The 20459-nt window shown below is 42.1% G+C and overlaps 1 protein-coding gene across 1 annotated transcript in view; it reads left to right on the plus strand.

The window, feature by feature from the left end:
* Positions 1-20459, plus strand: part of GPR158 (G protein-coupled receptor 158) — a 196848-nt gene that overhangs the window by 166654 nt on the left and 9735 nt on the right. The window contains exons 9-12 of the mRNA XM_069959723.1: positions 11802-12040; positions 14773-14911; positions 17501-17606; positions 18776-18922. Of these exons, the coding sequence (XP_069815824.1) occupies positions 11802-12040; positions 14773-14911; positions 17501-17606; positions 18776-18922 (631 nt within the window). The remainder of the gene's footprint in view (positions 1-11801; positions 12041-14772; positions 14912-17500; positions 17607-18775; positions 18923-20459) is intronic.

The following is a 20459-nucleotide window of genomic DNA, read 5'->3' on the forward strand; positions in this document are numbered from 1 at the left end:
GTTGAAAACCGAGGGGGACATATTGAAATTTTGTTACATGATTTGCATGGCTACAGCACCACCTATGCGTGACTTTTTGCATTTTTTTTTTTAATTTAACAAACGGCCAGTGCATTATCTATTTTCACAAACTGCTTACACAGCTACATAAGCAATGAGACTACCTATACCTTTATTGTAGTTATCCGAGGCTGCAATCACTTAAATAAAATGGTTTCTTTTGCACAGCACCCATGTATTCTGCAGCTCAGAGCAGAACTTGCCATCAATCCTTGTCTCCAATAAGGGCTCACAATCTAATTTTCCTATAGGAAACTCTGCTATACATTCTGCATCTGGCACCAGGACCTTTAAATTATACTTCTGGTCTTATATTAAAGCAGCCAGAGATCAATAAATATTTATCAGCCCGTCTAATAATTACATTTTCAAACTAATTTCCGGATTTCCTGAAAACAATTCTCTCTCTGGATGAGAAGATGAATCTAAAAAGGTAAAAAAAAAAAAAAAAACAACTCATAGGGTCATCTTATTTTCCTGAACTTTTGATACACACAAGGTTTTCATACATGCATTATGAGTTGTGGCTAAAGGGGAACTCCAGGTAGAGGTGAAAAATAAAAATAAACTAGCTGCAGAAGCATATAGCATTGCTAACCTGTCTAACCCAGTTTTGAAACTACCAAAAATCCATTTGCTTTGGGGGTTTTGTTCAGTATTGTGAGGCTGTACTTACTGGTGGAGTATTTGTATATAGTACTACAGGTTCCAGAATGCATTGCTTTCCCTCAGCTGTTCATCACAGTCCTCCACCCTGCCCATGAATTAAATTTTTTTCTTTTCATCTCCACGCACATATTATAATCAAGCATCTTTTATCTTAGAAGTTGAGCCCCACAATAAGGACATTATCCCATATTATCCTACATGGGATATACAGTTTATGCCTCGTTTTTTCACCAGGTGGGATTGGCAGTGCCGTCTCTGATCCTTTCTGCCATTTATTTAATTGTGTTACTGCATCATTTTTGTGAATACGCTGCAGTAACGCTGAAACTCCAACATGTGCGAACACAGCCCTAATTTCACTGCAGACTTTTGCTGCAGTGAAGTTGCAGCAGCTGCTTCTGACTGGTAAGAGATGGTGAATCACTCAGGGGATTGGGGGATCCAGCCACGCCTCCTGTGACATCACACCCTGCCACCTGTCTGCATCATCAGCCTGTGCTCTGCAAATACACACAATGTGAGACAGAGGCATGTAAGATTTGTCTCCTAAGGTGGGAGAGCAGTGGGAGCAGGAGACAATGTGGATTGGCACAGAGGCCATTTTTCTTCACTTCCTGGATGTCAATCAGCTACCAATTTGGCAGAACCGCACAGATATGGTAATACAATGTATAGACACATCTATATAACTTTTAATGTACTTTTAAGAGAAAACAAGTTTTTTATATGTGGAGTTCCCCTTTAAGGCATCTGTGAAGGAATTTACAAGGGTTATCCCATCAAAACATAGGTTGGGGGGGGATTATATGCTGGTGGTCCAACCATTGGGATCTCCAACAATCTCGAAAAGAAAGATCCTGAATTTCCTGCCACTCTATCATTGTCTATGGGACTTATCCATTTCCAAGAATGGAAACAGAGGCAGCCCCCTGATCTAGTCCTGTATTGCAAATAGCATGCAGTCTTTAAGGTTGGAGGAATCTGTAGCTGAAAATGACTATTTTCTTTGGTTCCTTACTGAGCATAAGGGCAGGACTTCATTCAGACAAGAGACTTGGGCCCTCTGTTCTTGAGATCACTGGTGATCATAGTAGTTGGATTCAGAACAATCATATGTATTCCTTATCCTATGCATAGAACAAAACTATCCCTTTAAATAGGCAGTGTTATTTCAACAGACTTTACATAGATCGAAAGTAATATATCTTATCAGACAAAATGCTTCCATCTCCTGTTATCTAGCCTCTTCCCTCTCTTCCTTTACCTGCTAAACTGTCATCCATGAAAAATCAGCTTAGCCATGACTATTGTTTACTTACTGGTTATGTCTTGTAGCAGATGAAGCATCAGATTTAAAGCACTACAAGTCTGTGGAGGGGGAGGGAGATGGGAAAGGGAGTGCCTGGGAACACACACAGATAGAGAGACACAGCTAAACAACAGTGCTGTAAGTAAGAGTCCTATCATAAACTGTAAACAAGCGCCAATCTGCTCGATTGGCGCTCGTTTACTGAGCTATTAGATGGGCCGACTATCAGGTAGCAAGGGCTGCACGGACATCATTAGTGATGTCCATGCAGCCCTTTGCCTTTAGTATAAAATAATAAAATAATAACTTACCTTACCATGTTCTCTGGTGTCCTCGGGCCTTTCTCCGGTATTCTTGGAATGGGCCTGTATGTCGTGCAGGAAATTGTGTATTCTTTCCAGTCTGGAGAGCAGGACAGGTTTTCTATGGGGATTTTCTACTGCTCTGGACAGTTCCTGACATGGACAGAGGTGGCAGCAGAGAGCACTGAGTCAAACTGAAAAGAATACACCACTTCCTGCAGGGCATACAGCAGCTGAGAAGTACTGGAAGACTTGAGATATTTTAATAGAAGTAAATTACAAATCTCTGGCACTTTTTGGCACCAGTTAATTAAAAAAAATTTTTTTTTGTGAACTACCCCGTTAAGCTTAAAGGGAAACTATGGGGAGATTAGAAGCATCTACTCTGCTGGCATGTCCCTATCAGGCACGGAGCGCTAAAGATGTAGATAGTTTTCTTACCTTGATCCACAGGGCCATTTTCATGTACATTGTAGTTTATTCAATATGCTAATAAGGTAGTTTGGTGCACTGGGGGAGGGGCAACTATCCTCAGTGCACTGATCTGCCCCTGCAGAATAGTGAGGTGACGTGCTGCAGTGATGTAACTCCAGTGCTCCTCCTCACTGCAGAAAGCCGGATGAATATTCATTAGAAGGGGCCGATGGGTGCACTTAAAGTGTCACTGTTTCAATTTTTTTTTTTTTTTTGCAGAAATCAATAGTACAGGTGATTTTAAGAAACTTTGTAATTGGGTTTATTAGCCGAAAAATGCTTTTCTATCATGAAAAAGCAGTTTAAAGCTTTAACCCCTGTCTTCATTGTTCTCTATGGAGAGGGGAGGGGTGCAGGGAGATGAGGCACCAAAACAGGACAACAAAGAGTTACAGCTACATCACCAGGCTCTCCTCTGACAGTTAGCACTGACCTCTCTGAATACCGGCTTTCATGCAGCTCCTGCTGTGCAATCCTTTGTTCTCTGCTGCCGACTAATCTCCCTCTCCCCCCCCCCCCCCCCCCCTCAACTCTTCATAGATCAGACAGGGCCCGACTAATTTCCTGATAATGAGCAGTGAATGAGAGAGGAGGGGGGGGGGGCTGGAAAAAGTCTTTTTGAATGCAGATAATGGCATATTTGCCTAATAAACCCAATTACAAAGTTTGTTTGTTTTTTAAATCGCCTGGACTATTGATTTATGCAAAAAAACAAACAAACTCCCAACTCCTTCAAATTTCGACTTACAGAAAAGGATCTTTAAAATTTTGTAAGTCTATTTAAATATATGTAAAGAATCTCTTTTCTATTCGGAGGAGCAGATTGGGTGGTTATTCTATTCGGTTTTGTTCTATATAAATAGCGCTCTGCTTCCCACTACCTTTCTCTTGGCTGTCCTATTTGGCAGGAAAGTTGTCATCTGCTCCATGAAAGACTCAACAAACCTCAAGGGTTTACAGTCTGTTCTGTGGTCACTACAAGTTTCTTTATTATTCTCGTATAAGATTTGTGTTATTGCGGTCATTTTATATTTCGGGATTGTTGCTATATCATCAATGAGCTGACGTATGAAATCATCAATAAATAATAATAAATAGTAGAGTTTTAAATACATTCTTTTTTTATTATCACAGCAGAAAAAAGAATAAAATTATTATTTTTTTAATAATAATCATTTAAAACTATTCAAATTTGGAATGAATGTAATCATCACAATCCAATGAAATATATTATGTAATTTATAGCAGACGGTAGAGACATAAAAGAGCTGTGAGCAGGCTGTACCAATAGTCAAGACATGGCAGCCATGGAGGTGCTGATCCATCCACTGCATCACCAATGACCAGCACCTATACTGTTTTAAGGAGAAGTCCCACAAAGATTAAAATAAGCATGCAGGCGGGGGTTGGGGTAAAAATAATAAACATGTAAACGGACCACTCCTCGTGCCTCCATTGCGGCGCTCCAAGGTCCCAATGCCGGCCGCTGGATTACATCTGCCGCTGGATACTGGGTAGGTCACAGCCCGGCTGAGCAATTGCCCTGCCCCAGTCACTAATTGGTTAAGCGAGCAATCACTCAGCCGGGGGTCTGAAGCTGCAGCTAGCAGAGTTGCAGGACCCCGGCTGCAGTGCACGGGACCCCGGAGCAGTGCTGTCTTAGTCAGACTTCTCCTTTAAAACCACAGTGGGAATTGCTGGCAACTAAGGTTGCTTTCTGCTGTTTTTTTTCCACAGCCCAGAGTAGCCAGGTATAGAGAGGGTCAGACTCCCAAAATCCATGTCCCTCTAATGACACCATGATATAACAGTATCTTATGGTGTTAATAGGGGTAAAGGGGTAGTCCAATGGGGGAAAAAAAATTACTTCTATTTAAAAATCTTAAGTCCATTTCGGGAACTGTCCAGAGCAGGAGAGGTTTTCTATGGGGATTTGCTGCTGCTCTGGACAGTTCCTGACATGGACAGAGGTGGCAGCAGAGAGCACTGTATCAGACTGAAAAGAATACACCACTTCCGGCAGGACATACAGCAGCTGATAAGTACTGGAAGACTGGAGATTTTTAAATAAAAATAATTTACAAATCTATATAACTTTCTGACATCAGTTTGAAAACCTTTTCTTCATCTGGAGTATCCCTTAAGGGTGCCTTCACACCTACCGTATCGCAGTAGAAAATCCGCTGCGGATCCGCAGCAGATCCGCAGCAGATTTAACTAAATGAATGAACACAGCATTAAATACGCACTGTCAAATCCGCTGCGGATCCGCAGCAGATTTGTAAGTGCGGATTTAGTGCTGTGTTCATTCATTTAGTTAAATCCGCTGTGGATCTGCTGCGGATTTTCTACTGCGATACAGTAGGTGTGAAGGCACCCTTAAGAATAGTTTTATATAGTGGGATATTATTATTTTTATTATTATCTTCTCACTGTACTAAATACTTTATGCATTGCTATATAAAAGTATTAAAAAAATCTTCTACCAAACACTTCATCTGAGACTCTATAACTATTTTGGCGAGACGCACAGAGACTATTGGATTTTGCGATAAGATAGAAGGATAACAGAGTCTATATTTAGTCTCCGGGAGATGGAATGAAATGAATCAATATGCTTTTCCAAGTCGCTTCTGGGAAATTAGCGAGAAGTGTCATATTGGTGTAAAGATGTCTCATAGCGAAATAAAAAATAGCAATCTCATTACCCACAGCGAAAAGAAAAAAAAGCAATGGGGAAAAAGTGACTGATAAATACTTAAAGTGAGTCTGTCATTGCAAAAAACCTTTAGACAAGTGTGTTTATACCTCTAGAAGCAGTGTGGGGGGAAGCATGGGGCTGAGCGCTTCTCTCCCCATCTTTCTGCAGGTGATGGACCCATAGACTATAGACTCCATCTCTACTACTACGAGGTAGGTCACTTCTCCCTGATGGTTCTAACAATGAGTGGAGGGTTTAACCCATGGTTAGGGAGCCTTGGCTCTCCAGCTGTTGCAAAACTACAACTCCCATCATGCCTGGACAGCCAAAGCTTTATGTCCTGCAGGAAGTGGTGTATTCTTTCCAGTCTGACACAGTGCTCTCTGCTGCCACCTCTGTCCGAGACAGGAAGTGTCCAGAGCAGGAGAAGTTATCTATGGGGATTTGCTCCTGCTCTGGACAGTTCCTGACATGGACAGAGGGGGCAGCAGACAACACTGTGTCAGACTAGAAAGAATACACAACTTCGTGCAGGACATACAGCAGCTGATAAGAACTGGAAGATATGAGAGCCCTAGGCCTTTACCACTGGGTGAAGCAGACTTTCCGAGACTTCCCTGAAGAGCCATGCTCTGTCAGTAGGATACGTCAGTTTCTCACTATTTGTCCTACTTGGGGTCAGTGCCTAGCTGTGGTTACTGCCCTGAGAATGCAGGAGACAGGTCCCAGGTGTGGACAAGGCTTTCCTCCGAGGACGGCTACAACTCCTGAGGGTTTAGCACTGCATACTGGAGCAGATCTCTCAATATCAGAGTCTTGCTTTTGGCTATGTCTTAGTCTCTAAAAGACCTCCCACTAGGAACTAAGCTCCCTTTTATTGGGGTTACTGAGCTTCTCTGTGATAGGTTGGGCTGCTGGGGATAGGACAGAGAAGAAGTGTAGGTGGAAAAGTGAGGGAAAGACACCTGCACCTGTGATAGAATAATGCAATAACATGTGACAACATAACTGTTAACCCATTATATTTAGCTATGCTCCATAGAATAGACTTAGTTATATAGCAAAGAGTGACACCTAGTGGCGAAATAGAAATAAACTACTTCATCCCTTTCTAGTGTGATACCTGACAAAGGCACTTTACCCAGGTGGAATAAAGCTTAGTGGACCACCCATACCCATTGAGATGAGGAGGAAAACATGATTTTATAACTTTGCAAACATTTATGGGACAGGGGTCATTTGTTCTCCCTCTCTCTCTCTCTCTCTCTCTCTCTCTCTCTCTCTCTCTCTCTCTCTATATATATATATATATATATATATATATATATACAGTATTTCCTAAATAGGGTATTGGTAATGGCCACTACCATTATATACTATTATGTTATTGCCACTAAAATCCTAAATGATGAGGTCTTTCTGAATAACGTGCCCTTCGGTTGGCATGCAGAGGCAGTAATCTTCTATAACTATGGCACTGTATTATTTGTGCTTACTATGTCCAACTTACATTACGCCGCTCGACTGCATCAGTCCGGCCTTAGCTGGAGGCGCAATACTTTATTAGACGTCTTAATTAAAACAATTCACATAAACACTTTAAGGGAAGTGGATTCTGCTGCGTCTGTATTGTTAAAGGTCTAATATGTGAAAAGTAGCATTTATGTTAAAGGGGAACTGTCACCTATAAAACCAGACCGAATGACATAGCTCACTGCCTTTGGCTGTCCAGGCATGATGGGAATTGTAGTTTTGCATCAGCCGGGGGGTCAAAGGTTCCCTATAACTGTCTTAAATTAAAATCCTCAGTTGATTAGAACATTAATAAAGCACAGAACAGCCAGTGACGTTGCTAAACCAGAGACTGGTTAAACCATAGAAAAGCCTGCGCCACATACGATCACTTATTCACAGCTGCGGCTCCAAAACAGCTGAAGGGGAACCTCACCAGCAGGGTCTGCTTCACAGTTTGTAAAACCACTACTCTACTGCCACCTATAGGCAGCCACCAGTCATACACCGCATAACACAATTCTATTTAGCATATGATCTATGGCCGATGAGATAACCCAACCAACACCTAATGCTTTCTGTTCCATTAAGAAGCAAATTATAAACCGAGCATTATCAGAGACTAAATATTTAATTGAACACATACAGGGTTTGCATGTTCAATTAAACTTGTAGATACTACGTATAAGCTGGAGCAAAGGTAATGCTTTGGCTGGAGCAATAATTCATAAGGAGATTAATGAGCAATCACACTGGGCTCATTCTGCACTGCTGGGAGGATTTTTTTTTTATCCGATTAATACAAAGAGAAAATAGGGAACTTTACGAGGATGTAAAAAATAACAAGGCGTAGGATTAATGGCTGTAAACGCTGCGTTCCTCGATTAGATCATGGAAAACAGGACAGAAATTTTCATTGGCGATCATTAAAAAAAATAAATAATTTGCTCCTGTGTCTAGAAATTACTGTTTCACACTTGTTCTCACGCCCCCTACTGTTCTTTTTTCTTTTAAGATGTCCACCTTAAAGAGACACTGACATGATTTTTTTTTTTTAAAGCTCACAAGCCGTTTTGCAATATACTCTAAGTTTAAGGCTATGTTCACACTGCATATGAGTCCGGCCGTAGTTCGTACGCCGCCGTACATGTGCGGCTGAAACTACGGGCGTGGGAAAAATCGACATGCGGCTGGATGCGTACGAACCGCGAACATACGCCCGCAGTACAGTTATGCTTCCCTAGCTTTTTTCGTAGCGATCTGAAGCAGGTCATTTACTTGGAAATCTTCGCCCAGCCCCGTAAACCACACAGAACCTTTTGGATCGAAAAATCAAGTTTAATTTGGCTGGAATAAGTACTTCGTACGGGACCGCATGGAAATCCACGGCCGTGAGTTTCAACATTTCCGTCCTCAAACAATGGTCTTGTTCATTTCTCACGGCGCCGTATACGATCCGGCCATAAACTCATACGTAGTGTGCACTGTGCGGGCGTATATCGTATACTTTCAAGCGAACGCATCAACCTCAAAACTACGTGCGTATATTCGCGGTTCGCACTATGGACGGAAACATACGCAGTGTGAACATAGCCTAAATCAACATTATAAATATGGCCACTAGGTGTCTCCCTACACTGCGCATGTGTACTGTAAAGCTGCTACACATACACATTCAGTAGCAGAGAATCCTGGGAGTGCTCGCATTGTATGGTCAGCTCTCCTGTCACACAGCACCAAAACCTCTGTATCCACACAGTGACATTATACTGAATAGTTACATAGAGCATTGTTGCAGAGCTGATAATAGAATTAGTAGAAGTTAATAATATAATTAATTTAAAGTGTCACTGTCGTTTTCATTTTTTTTTGTAGAAGTCAATAGTCCAGGCGATTTTAAGAAACTTTGTAATTGGGTTTATTAGGCAAATATGCAATTATCTGCATTCAAAAAGCCTTTCCCCAGGTCCCCCCCTCTCTCATTCACTGCTAATTATCAGGAAATCTCGACTAGTTTACATCAGTTAGCCCTGTGTAACCTATGGAGAGGGGAGAAGGGAGATTACTCACCAGCAGAGAGCAGAGAACAAAGGATTACACAGTGGGAGCTGTGTGAAAGCCAGTCTTTAGAGGTCAGAGAGGTCAGTGCTGACTTCACAGAAGATAGCCCTGTGATATAGCTGTAAATTAACTCTTTGCTGTCCTGTTTTAGTGCCTCATCTCCCTCCACCCCTCCCCTCTCCATAGAGAACCATGAAGACAGGGGAGAGCTTCAAACTGCTTTTTTATGATAAAATGCATTATTTTTTCGGCTAATAAACCCAATTACAAAGTTTCTTAAAATCACCTGTACTATTGATTTCATTATTAAAAAAAAAAAAAAAAAAAAAAATGAAACGACAGTGACACTTTAAGTCAATTACCCTCTGTTGATATATAACCTGCATGATGGACAGGTGTCTTTCCTTGTGTGAGTGGATAAAGCACTGGCTTTTCCTGTGTTTGGTCTCTTGTTTTGAACAGAGAAAAGACCAAGCATGGAGCACAGTTTGGCCGTACGTATAACACTGATTTAAACATAGAAAACCTAAAAATAAATAAATAAGTAAAGCGAGCACAGCGCAAAACTGCTTGTGATCCTCACCCCTGTTGATTTTGTTTAAAACATTTTTTTAAGCAACAGTACGCTTTAACCCTTTGAGGACCAGGCCCAAAATCACCCAGTGGACCGCGCAAATTTTGATCTTTGCCCTTTCGTTTTTCCCTCCTCCCCTTCTAAGAGCTCTAGCACTCTCAGTTTTCTATCTACAAGCCATGTAAGTGCTTGTTTGTTACAGGAATAGTTGTACTGTGTAATGGCGTCATTCATTTTACCATAACATGTATGATGGAATCCCAAATATATTATTTATGAAGATATAAATTGGTGAAATCATAAAAAAGAATGCAATATGGTAATATGATTCCTGTTTCTACGTGATGCACTATACGGTAAAAGCCACATGATACTATTACTCTATAGGTCAGCCCGAACACAACCATATGCGGACTTACACAGATTCTCTAATGTTATATATGTATTTTTTTAATGAAATCCTTTTTTTTTGGCAATTAATTATTAATAAAATGGCCCTATTGTGACGCTTATAAGGGTTTTATTTTTTCACCTACGGGGCTGTATGGGGTGTCATTTTTTCCGCCATGATCTCTAGTTTTTATTAATACCATATTTGTGAAGATCGGACGTTTTGATCACTTTTTATTAATTTTTTTTATATATAATGTAACATAAAATCGGTAATCTGCGCACATTTTCCCTCTTTTCGTGTACGCCGTTCGCCGATCACAATGACTCTTGTTATATTTTAATAGATCGGACAATTACGCACGCTACGGTATATTATATGTTTATTTATTTATTTTTATATGTTTTATTTATATAATGGGAAAGGGGGGTGTTTTTAACTTTTATTGGGGGAGGGGTTTTGGGGTAGTGTAATAGTGATTTTAACTTTTTTTTTTTATATATTTTAAGTCTCTTTGGGGGACTTGTACATACATTAGTTTTATTTTACACACTGATCATTGCTATGCCATAAGGTGCATTTACACGAAACGATAATTGGCCCGATCGTACAATTAACGATGTCGGAGTAACGATTTTTTTTTCATAACGATCAGCGTTTAGACGGTACATTATATCGTACGGAAAATCGTTTTGCGATCGCTTAAGCCTATCTCACACATTGGTTAAATTGGCGAACGACTGTTTACACGGAACGATCTGCGAATTTTTTGTGAACCACGAACGATTTGAGAACATGTTGAAAGATCAAAATGATCGATTTCTCGTTCGTCGTTTGATAGTTCAATAGTTCGATCGTGATTGCGCACGATAATCGTTACGTATAAATGCACCAATAGGCATGGCATTGATCAGTGTTATTGGCGATCTACTAATTGAGCCTGCCTGTGCAGGCTCGGTGAGCAGAGCGCCGATCGGACCGCACAGAGGCAGATGAGAGACCTACGGCGGTCCGTTTTAACGATCCGTGAGATACCTCCGGAGCGCGCTTTATATCTCAGGATGTACTGGTACGTCCAGGGTCGTCTGGGCACAGACTTCCAGGACGTACCGGTACGTCCTAGGTCGTCTAGGGGTTAAAGGGGTTATCCAACTAAAACTTTTTTTTTTTTCAAATCAACTGGTGTCAGAAAGTTATATAGATTTGTAATTTACTTCTATTTAAAAATCTTAGTCTTCCAGTACTTATTAGCTGCTGTATGTCCTGCAGGAAATGTTTTCTTTTTAATCTGACACAGTGCTCTCTGCTGCCACCTCTCTCCATGTCTTGAACTGTCCAGAGCAGCAACAAATCCCCATATAAAACCTGACAGTTCCAGACATGGACAGAGGTGGCAGGAGAGAGCACTGTGTCAGATTGAAAAGAAAACATTTCCTGCAGGACATACAGCAGCTGATAGGTATGAGAAAACTTGAGATTTTCAAATAGAAGTAAATTGCAAAACTATATAACTTTCTGAAAACAGTTGATAGGAAAGAAAAAGATTTTGTGCACTGATTTTTATTGGTAGAACTCACTGAGGTTTTGGGACAGAGCTACTGAGCATGTGTGACCACCAACACTGGACACATTAGGTGGACAGTTATCATAAGACCACCATAGGGTGCTATAATAAGTACATAACTGCAATATCCAGGGACGTGAAAGTATATTATAATAACGTAAGTGCATGTTTTCTGTTTTTTCAGGGTCCTGAAAGTGTTTCTCTCTCGGACAGCTCAGCGCATCCCTTACATGACCAGTTGTAGAGTGATGAAGATGCTGTCGGTAATTCTGCTTTTAGTCCTCTGGTTCCTTGTGGCCTGGACCTCTGCCGTTTTTCAGAACATGGATCGAAATATTCCCCTGATTGTCCAAGGAGAGACCTCCGACCATTTTCAGTTTAAGATGTGTCTGATCGATCGATGGGATTACATGATGGCTATAGGTATGCTGCCATTGGTTTTTTTTCTTCACATACTGGGATTGCTTCATTTCACGCCAGCATTCAGTGACTTGTGCTCCGTTTAAAAGGGATTTTCTGGGACTTGTACACGGATGTCTTGTCTTACAGGATAGGCCATCAATATCAGATTGGTGGGTTCCAACTATCTACACTGCCAGTGGAGGGGGCTGCAAGCCTAAATCTCCTTCATTGCTTAGCTACTTTTTGTGGTTACGTGCAACTCAGACCCATTCACGTAAATGGGAGTGACATGTGTCCAGCTGCAATACCAGATATGAACTATAGACTAAATGTACAGAGTAAAGATAAGGGAACTTCAAATACGTTCAGGTTCATCTGAACCCAAACTCTTGGCATTTGATTACCAGTGGTTGAAGAAGTTAGATGCAACCCTAAAGCTTCCTTATAACATGGAGAGGTTAGCCATAGCCATAGGTCATAGGCTGTATCCATGTTTTCCAGGACTCTCTGACTTTTTAATCCACCAGTAATCAAATGCTGAGAGTCTGGGTTCAAACGAACCACAACATACTTGAAGTATAGAGCTAAGCAAGGAACGGGACGTGGTGCAGCCATTTCAATCCGGCGGACCACCTACTTTCTAATATTGATGTCTCATCCTAACTTCCAAATGTTGAAAGATTGTCATTGATCAGTCACTTGAACATATGGCTACCATTATGGGTGTAACTACAGTAGTTGCTGCCATAGCAGCTGCAATGGGGCCCAGAGCTAGAGTTGATGCAAGAACATTGTACCCCTTTCTAGAAAATAACAAAGTGGTGGCTTTCTACTGAGGAGCACTGCTAGGCGGGTTTTCTGATGTCACTATTATTCATTGGCTCTGAGGCCAATTTCATTTCCTTATGGGTCGCTAGTTATACACCTGAATATCAGACAAGGGTCTTTAGTTTGGAACCTCTCTCGATGAGCCAGAGCAGAGACATGTTAACCAACAGTGTCACTGGCTGGACCTTCAATGGGGAGCAATGGGGGGTGGAACTTTTATCTACTTTTCCAAAAATAAATGGTAAACTTTAGAGCTGGGCTAAACACAGAACGGAAAGCGTGAAATAATAATAATAATAATAATAATAATAATAATTTTAAAAAAATCCTCCGTGTTCTTCTTGCTCTGTTATCTGGGTCTGGCCTTGAAACCCCACATCATTGTTAAAGCGAATATGCCACCGGTATATTGCTTTTTTGTTTTTTATATGAATAGACGGCATGGGAATCGGGCGGGGGATCAAAAAAGGACCAAGGCTGCCGTTGACATGGTCCTTTTTTTGATCCGCCACCCAGTTCTCACCACCACACGGTTCTGGTCTATTACTGGGCACCAGCTGGGCATTAAGCACCAGAGGCGGGCCGTCTGGCCCCCAGTGTGACGATCTGCCCTCCGCTCTATGTCGCGGCTCCACAGAGGAGAGGTGTCACCGAGGAGAGGGGGTTTCGTCACACTGGTGGCTGGTCAGCATGCCTCCAGTGCTTTATGCCCGAACGGTGCTCAGTAGTAGACCAACCCCATTTGCGGGAATCGGGCGATGGATCAAAAAAAGGACCGTGGCACCAGGTTCCGGTCTATTCATGTGAAAAAAACAAAAAAGCAATGTAAATTCGCTTTAATGCACCAATGTTTGGGTGGTAACGTCTCCTTCACATATACTGGTCTCAGCAATTCGGCTTGTGTGAAAGTTATCGACTTCCCAGAAGTTCTGACACCATTGGGTTATGGTTGACAGAGTCTCATTGCATTGTTCTTGCCAACGTTCCCATAAAACATTCCCATACACCCGTCACCATCTCATTCCAGTGTTGCTTGTCTTAAATCGACTGGATATGTTAATAACATGCAAATGAGCAGCGGCAATCTTTTTTTTTTTTCATAAAGTAGGACACTTGATTCATTTTCATTATCTCGGCGAACACATTAAAGTTGAAGACACGCTTAATGTTACTTTTAAGCCTCGTTCTTTGATAATGTGCTCTGATCATAATGAACAAACACTACAGTGTTTGGGGATTACAGCAAACCAATGTTCTGGAAAAGAAATAATTGAAAAGGAAATATTTTTCCTGAATTCTTTCCTGTGCCGCGTACGGTGCCAATTTAGTTCACAGCCGCTGTACGGAGATTATCGCCAGTCACATCCGTCCCCCATGTAGCCCAAATACAAGGAGAGACAATAGACAATCTATCGAAATTCCATACAAACAAAAGGCGAAACATACAAACTCTGGGTGCCCAAGCATCTACTTTGATTGATAGGTTTGGGTCCAATTAAAAAATATTCCACCTCTCAAAGGCAACCAGATATACAGAGGTCACCTTAGACAACTTACAGGTGGTACCACTATAGGAGATGCAATGGAAGTAGCAGGAACTGTCCAGAGCAGTAGTAAATCCCCATAGAAAACCTGTACTGATCTGGACAGTTCCTGACATGGACAGAGGTGGCAGCAGAGAGTACTGTGTCAGACTGGAAAGAATAAACCACTTCCTGCAGGACATACAACAGCTGATAAGTACTGGAAGACTTGACTTTTTTATTATATTTTAATAGAAGTAAATTACAAATGGTGAACATCCCCTTTAAGTGTTTGTCATCTCATGTATGATAATATTATTATGTAATTGATTTGCACACACAGCAAAGGTGATCGTGTATGATTGGTGAACAAATAAAACATGTCCTCTTCATCTTCTTTAGGTGAATTTGTATTCCTCCTATGGGGCGTCTACCTTTGTTACGCAGTGCGGACCGTGCCATCTGCCTTCCATGAGCCTCGCTATATGGCTGTGGCCGTTCACAATGAGCTCATCATCTCAGCAATATTCCACACCACACGGCAAGTGACTGTAAATTCCTTCCTGTAGATGTGCAGATTTGTCTCGTGCTATTCACTCTATGGAGAAGAGAAGGAGCGCGACTCATCTTCTTACATTCACAATGACTAACAAGTTGGGACTAACAGGGGTTGTTAGTCAATCTCAGAGGGGCATGAATAATAAAACAGTGCTGGAGCTGGCCAAGGTCATGAGGCAGCATAGGCCACACCTCCTTGACACTCTCCCAGGCTGAATCAAAGTGTCACTGTCGTTATAACTTTCAAAATCTAAAACAACAGTAGATGTGATATAAAGCAAGTTTGCAATTTACATTCTTTTTTTTTTTTTTTGTTATCATGGAGAACACGGCACTTCCTGTTTTCTGGCTGTTTTTTTCTCAAGAAACAGGAAACAGTCAGAAAACAGGAAGTCCTGTGCATCCCAGGCCATCTGAGCGCTCACAGAGAGAAGGCAGTCATGTGACTGATGGACACATTGAGCCGTGACTCTCTGTACTGGCCGGAATTCCCATGTTTAGTCTGATTTTTTCAACCAGCACAAGTCAGAAAATCTGCCTTCAGGAGACTGGACCTGGATTTTTGGTAAGTACAGCTTTGTTTTACAGCATGATAACAACAAAAAATAATGAATGTATATTGCAAACTTCCTTTATATCACATCTACTGTTGGTTTAGATTTTGAAAGTTATAACGACAGGTACACTTTAATGCTTTTTCTACAGATATAAAGACACACACAACATGGCAGGTATGACATGAAATTATTTTAAGTCACCCATCACTAGGGTGCAGATATAAGGTGAAAGCTTTGCTTCAAGGGGAGTGTATCACCTAGAATTATTTGTCATCTTTAGATCAAAGAGGCTTTGCTAAGCTGCAGCATGCATGCCTCCTCCCTCCACCACCCCTCCCTGCCTTGATTAACTGACCTACAGGGCTTCTCCTCCAGCACTGAGCCACGCATGTCAATCAGTTAAAGCATGGAGGCAAAGAGGAGGGAGGAGGCATGCATGCTGCAGCTCAGTGTTGTTGGAGAAGCCCTGTAGGTCAGTTAATCAAGGAATCTACACCAGCTGCCACACCACACAAACTGCCATAGATTTCTGTTGTCATTTTCATCCTCTTCTGGTATAAATTGCTGTTAAATACAGAGACAGCAGAGTTAACAGTCAGCTGCAGTAAATGAACTGGATGTGTTACCGCTGCTAACCCCCCATTTGTTTTTTAAAGTGCTGAGTGCAATGTTAGAATTGTAAAAAGTCACACGTTGAGTCGCAAATGGCGCTTGCACAAAAATTTCTCGCTTTAGTATGGAAAAAAAACCCCTGCATGTATGTCTTAATAAATTCTTCTGTGATATGTGTAGCGGCCATTGTTCAGAAAAGGGAGTGAGGGACTTTTCCATAAACTAGCATTGCATAGACTTCTATGGGTGTTGTAAGTAACTTTCATTATTTATTTCTAGCTAATCTTGTGTTCTCAGGCTGAGTCACATGACTACTGTGATTTGTTTACTTCCTGTGATGTCACATTTAATATCTGTTTCCTGTTCCTTCCACTAAACATGAGGTGGGCGGCGTAAGTGTCCCTCTCATTGGCTGGCTGCAATTCCATATTGATATTAGCCCTGCCCCTGTAGGCGGAGCTATATTGGAGCTCAGTAGAAGTTGTTGCAGAACGGGCAGCATGATATGGAGGAGAGCAGGGCTGGTATCTACCTTTTGTCCAACATTAAGACAACATTGCTAACCACTTAACCACTGTACCACCCACATGGTAGCTATCAGCCCTGATTTCCTTCATATCATGCTGCCCTTTATGCTACAGTTTCTACAGAGCTCCAATATTAGCTCCGCCTATAGGGGCAGGGCTAAAATCAATGTCGAATTCCAGCCAGCCCATTGGAGGGACACCTGCCCCACCCACCTGATGACCCCACCTGTGATCATGTTTAGTGGAAGGAACAGGAAACACAAGAGGAGCTAGACATAAACAATGACAATATATATAGAACTTACAACACCCATAGAAGTCTATGCAATGCTAGTTTATTGAAAAGTCCCGGACAACCCCTTTAACTTAACTAAAGGAAAGGTAAGACAGGAGTCATCTATATGTGGAAATCCAGATTCCTAATCTTTCAAGCGTCTTTACTTAGAGTTTGTTGTAGTAAATTGTATTCTAGATCTGTGCACCAAGGTTCACACTACGGAACCCAAGCTGAGAATTTCCCCTGGATTCTGTAGCTCGTATTCATTCGCAGTCGCGCGCCTTTCCGCCGGCTCCGTAGACACCATTCTATCATGGGCGGATTCCGCATTCCGCTTTTGGCAGAATGCAGAACCTTCCCGTGCATAGAATGGTGTCTATGGCCCGGGCGGAGAGGCGCGCGGCCATGAACAGCTATAAGAGCTACGGAATCCGTTGGAAATTCTCTGCTTGGGTTCCGTAGTGTGAACCTACCCTTATACAGTAATATAATACAGGTAATATCTGCATTGTACCAGACTTGAGCAGTGATTTTTCCATATGATATAATAAATTTAGTTTGAAGGAGTCTTCTTATTCCTCATGGTGTCTCCATTACAGGTTTGTGTTTGCAACAAGACTTCAGCCTGACTGGATGTTGATCCTATTTTTTGTTCACACTCATCTGACTGTGACCGTAACGGTGGGACTGTTACTTATACCCAAGGTAACTGCGTGCATCACTGAATATATGGGGGGATTTATCAAACATGGTGTAAAGTGAAACTGGCTCAGTTGCCCCTAGCAACCAATCAGATTCCACCTTTCATTCCTCACAGACTCTTTGGAAAATGAAAGGTGGAATCTGATTGGTTGCTAGGGGCAACTGGGCCAGTTTCACTTTACACCATGTTTAATAAATCTCCTCCCATAGTGTTTTCTAATCTGTCACCTTATAGAAACTATAGGGGTCAGTAAGATACTCATTGTGGGGCAACCTAGATCATCTGTCATCAAAACTAAACTCTAACATTTAGAGTAAAAATGTTGTGATGGCAAAGCACCTTCTTAACTAATAAAGCTTAAAGGGGTACTCCAGCGGGGGGCACTTTTTTGCTGGGACCACGCACCACCCCGGTTCCAGCGGTGGGTCCCGCATTGCGGTGCTCCGGTGCCGCTTCCGGGTGTCTGTCTCGGGCCCGCGTTAGACACCCGGAAGCGGACGGGAATCGGGCACTGGAGCGCCGCGATGCGCTGGAAAGACTGGACGTCTTTTCCCTCGGCCACCTCCTCCCCGGTCCCAGCAAAAAAGTGCCCCCACGCTGGAGTACCCCTTTAAAGGGTTTATCCAGAATTTATAAAAACCGAAGCTGCTTTCTTACAGAAACATTGTCACTTTTGTCCTTGATATATATGTGGTATTACAACTCAGGTCCATTGAAGTGAATGAAGCCAAAATGTAATACCACACATAACCTGAGGACAAGTGTAGCGCTGTTTTTTTGAGGGAGAAAAGCAGCTCTGTTTAACTAATCGTAGATAATCTATTATTTGTAAGTACCACTGTCATCAGGGCGAAGATGAAGAGAGTCATACTAAAGGGGTTATCCAGGCTTCTTCCTTCCAGAAACAGCGCCTGTCCTCAGTTTGTGTGGTATTGCAGCTCAGTTCCATTAAAGTGAATAGAGGTGAATTGTAATACCACACACAACCTGAAGACAGGGGGTGGCGCTGTTTTTGCAAGAATGTAGCTGACCCCTTCAATAAACCCCTCTAATAATGTTGTCCTTGGCTCTTAGGAAACTAGAAGCAACATATTCGCTTTTTACAATCTTTATATGTTAAAGGGGACCACCTGCCATAATTTCACCAGGTATTTTGTGTTATTTATTACAGTTTTCTCGCTCACATAATAATCCAAGAGACGACATCGCAGCTGAAGCCTATGAAGATGAGCTGGACATGGGGCGATCCGGATCTTACCTCAATAGCAGCATCACCTCTGCTTGGAGTGAGCACAGCTTGGATCCAGAGGATATCAGGGTATGAGCTGCTATCATTTACTCAATTTTTTTTTGTCAGATCAATCAGAAGATTTCCCGTCATGGAATGATATCTTCTCCCTTTAAGTCACTTTAAAGTTTTTCTTTTTCCACCTTCCTTTCTCCGTTTTTACTATTAATTTCAATGGATTTTTTAATTAAGCCGCACCTATAGGCCAATTAGTACTCTCAAACTAGAATAATTGTGCTAAGGGAAGGCTAGACAGCTAAATGACGTCCGTTATTTTAGCCTCAAAATAACGGACTTCATTTTAAACGGAGCTCAAAAGACGTTGTGTGAACATAGCCATAGACTGTACTTTCCTTATATCACAATAGTCTGTGTATTGAACAAGAGAACACAGTGAGAGAGTAGTTGGGGGAAAGATCAGAAGCGAAAATATTACTTTACTGAAAGAGTAGTAGATGCTTGGAACAGACTTCCTAAGATAATAAGAAAGGAAATACTAAAAGGGCCGACTAGATGGACCAGGGGGGCTTTTTCTGCTGATATTCTTCTATCTTTCTATGTATTTACAGGCTATGCATTGTTCCTGATGGATCACTAAATGTTTGATATTAGATGCCTCAAAAATTTAAGGGGTACTCCGGGCGGGAGGTTTCTTTTCACTATGGCCAAGGAGGGGGTGGATGTAAGCAATGACGTCCACTTACCTCCCTGGTTCCAGCATTGGTTACCGCATTGTGCTGCTGCAGTCTCTGGCTACTTCCCAGTCTATGACGCAGCTTTAGTGACCTTGCAATGCCGCTAAATGGCTGAGCAGGCCCAAGCTGCGTCATAGACCGGGAAGCGACTGGAGACTGGGGAAGCGCGATGCGGGAACCAGTGCTGGAACCGGGGAGGTAAGTGGACGTTATTGCTTTAATCCACCCCCTCCTTGGCCATAGTAAAAAAAGCCCTCCCATTCGGAGTACCTCTTTAGTTTTTAATAATATTATAATGGGATATGAACCCTATATACACGTTTAGTCATTAACAAACATTTGGCACACTGTGCTATTAAAGTAGCCTACCATTGCACTGTACAGTATTTATTATACCAAACCAATCAAAAAAAAGGACACGTACAGTGCCCAATGGACCCTACTGACGTATAACAGGTTGCCTTGATGTCTGTTGAGGTGTCTGTCATTTTGCATGCTGCGCAATTCCTCAAGTCTGACGGAACTGAAGGCTCAGAACGGATCCGCAGCCTTAGGTCATGCTCTCACCTCCATTAGAATTTCCATTAGGAGTCTCTGTCAACAGATTCCAGCAAAATATCCAAAGAAGCAGCATTGCCAGCAGCAATATTTTTCCCGATAAATCGTCAGACATCATGCTGGAAACTTCATAGACCCCATTATAGGTAACGCGATATGTCACATGTCATTGGTGTCCTCCGCACAATCATTTGGAAACGTATGTGGACACGTTTGGGCCCATCACCCGCCGCCGCGCCGCCCCCCCGACACACACACACACACACCACACCACCACCACTTATAAGATACATATCACCAATCCTATAGAAAAG

Source organism: Dendropsophus ebraccatus, chromosome 2 (genome assembly GCF_027789765.1).
Source record: "Dendropsophus ebraccatus isolate aDenEbr1 chromosome 2, aDenEbr1.pat, whole genome shotgun sequence".
In the NCBI taxonomy this organism is placed as follows: Eukaryota; Metazoa; Chordata; class Amphibia; order Anura; family Hylidae; genus Dendropsophus; species Dendropsophus ebraccatus.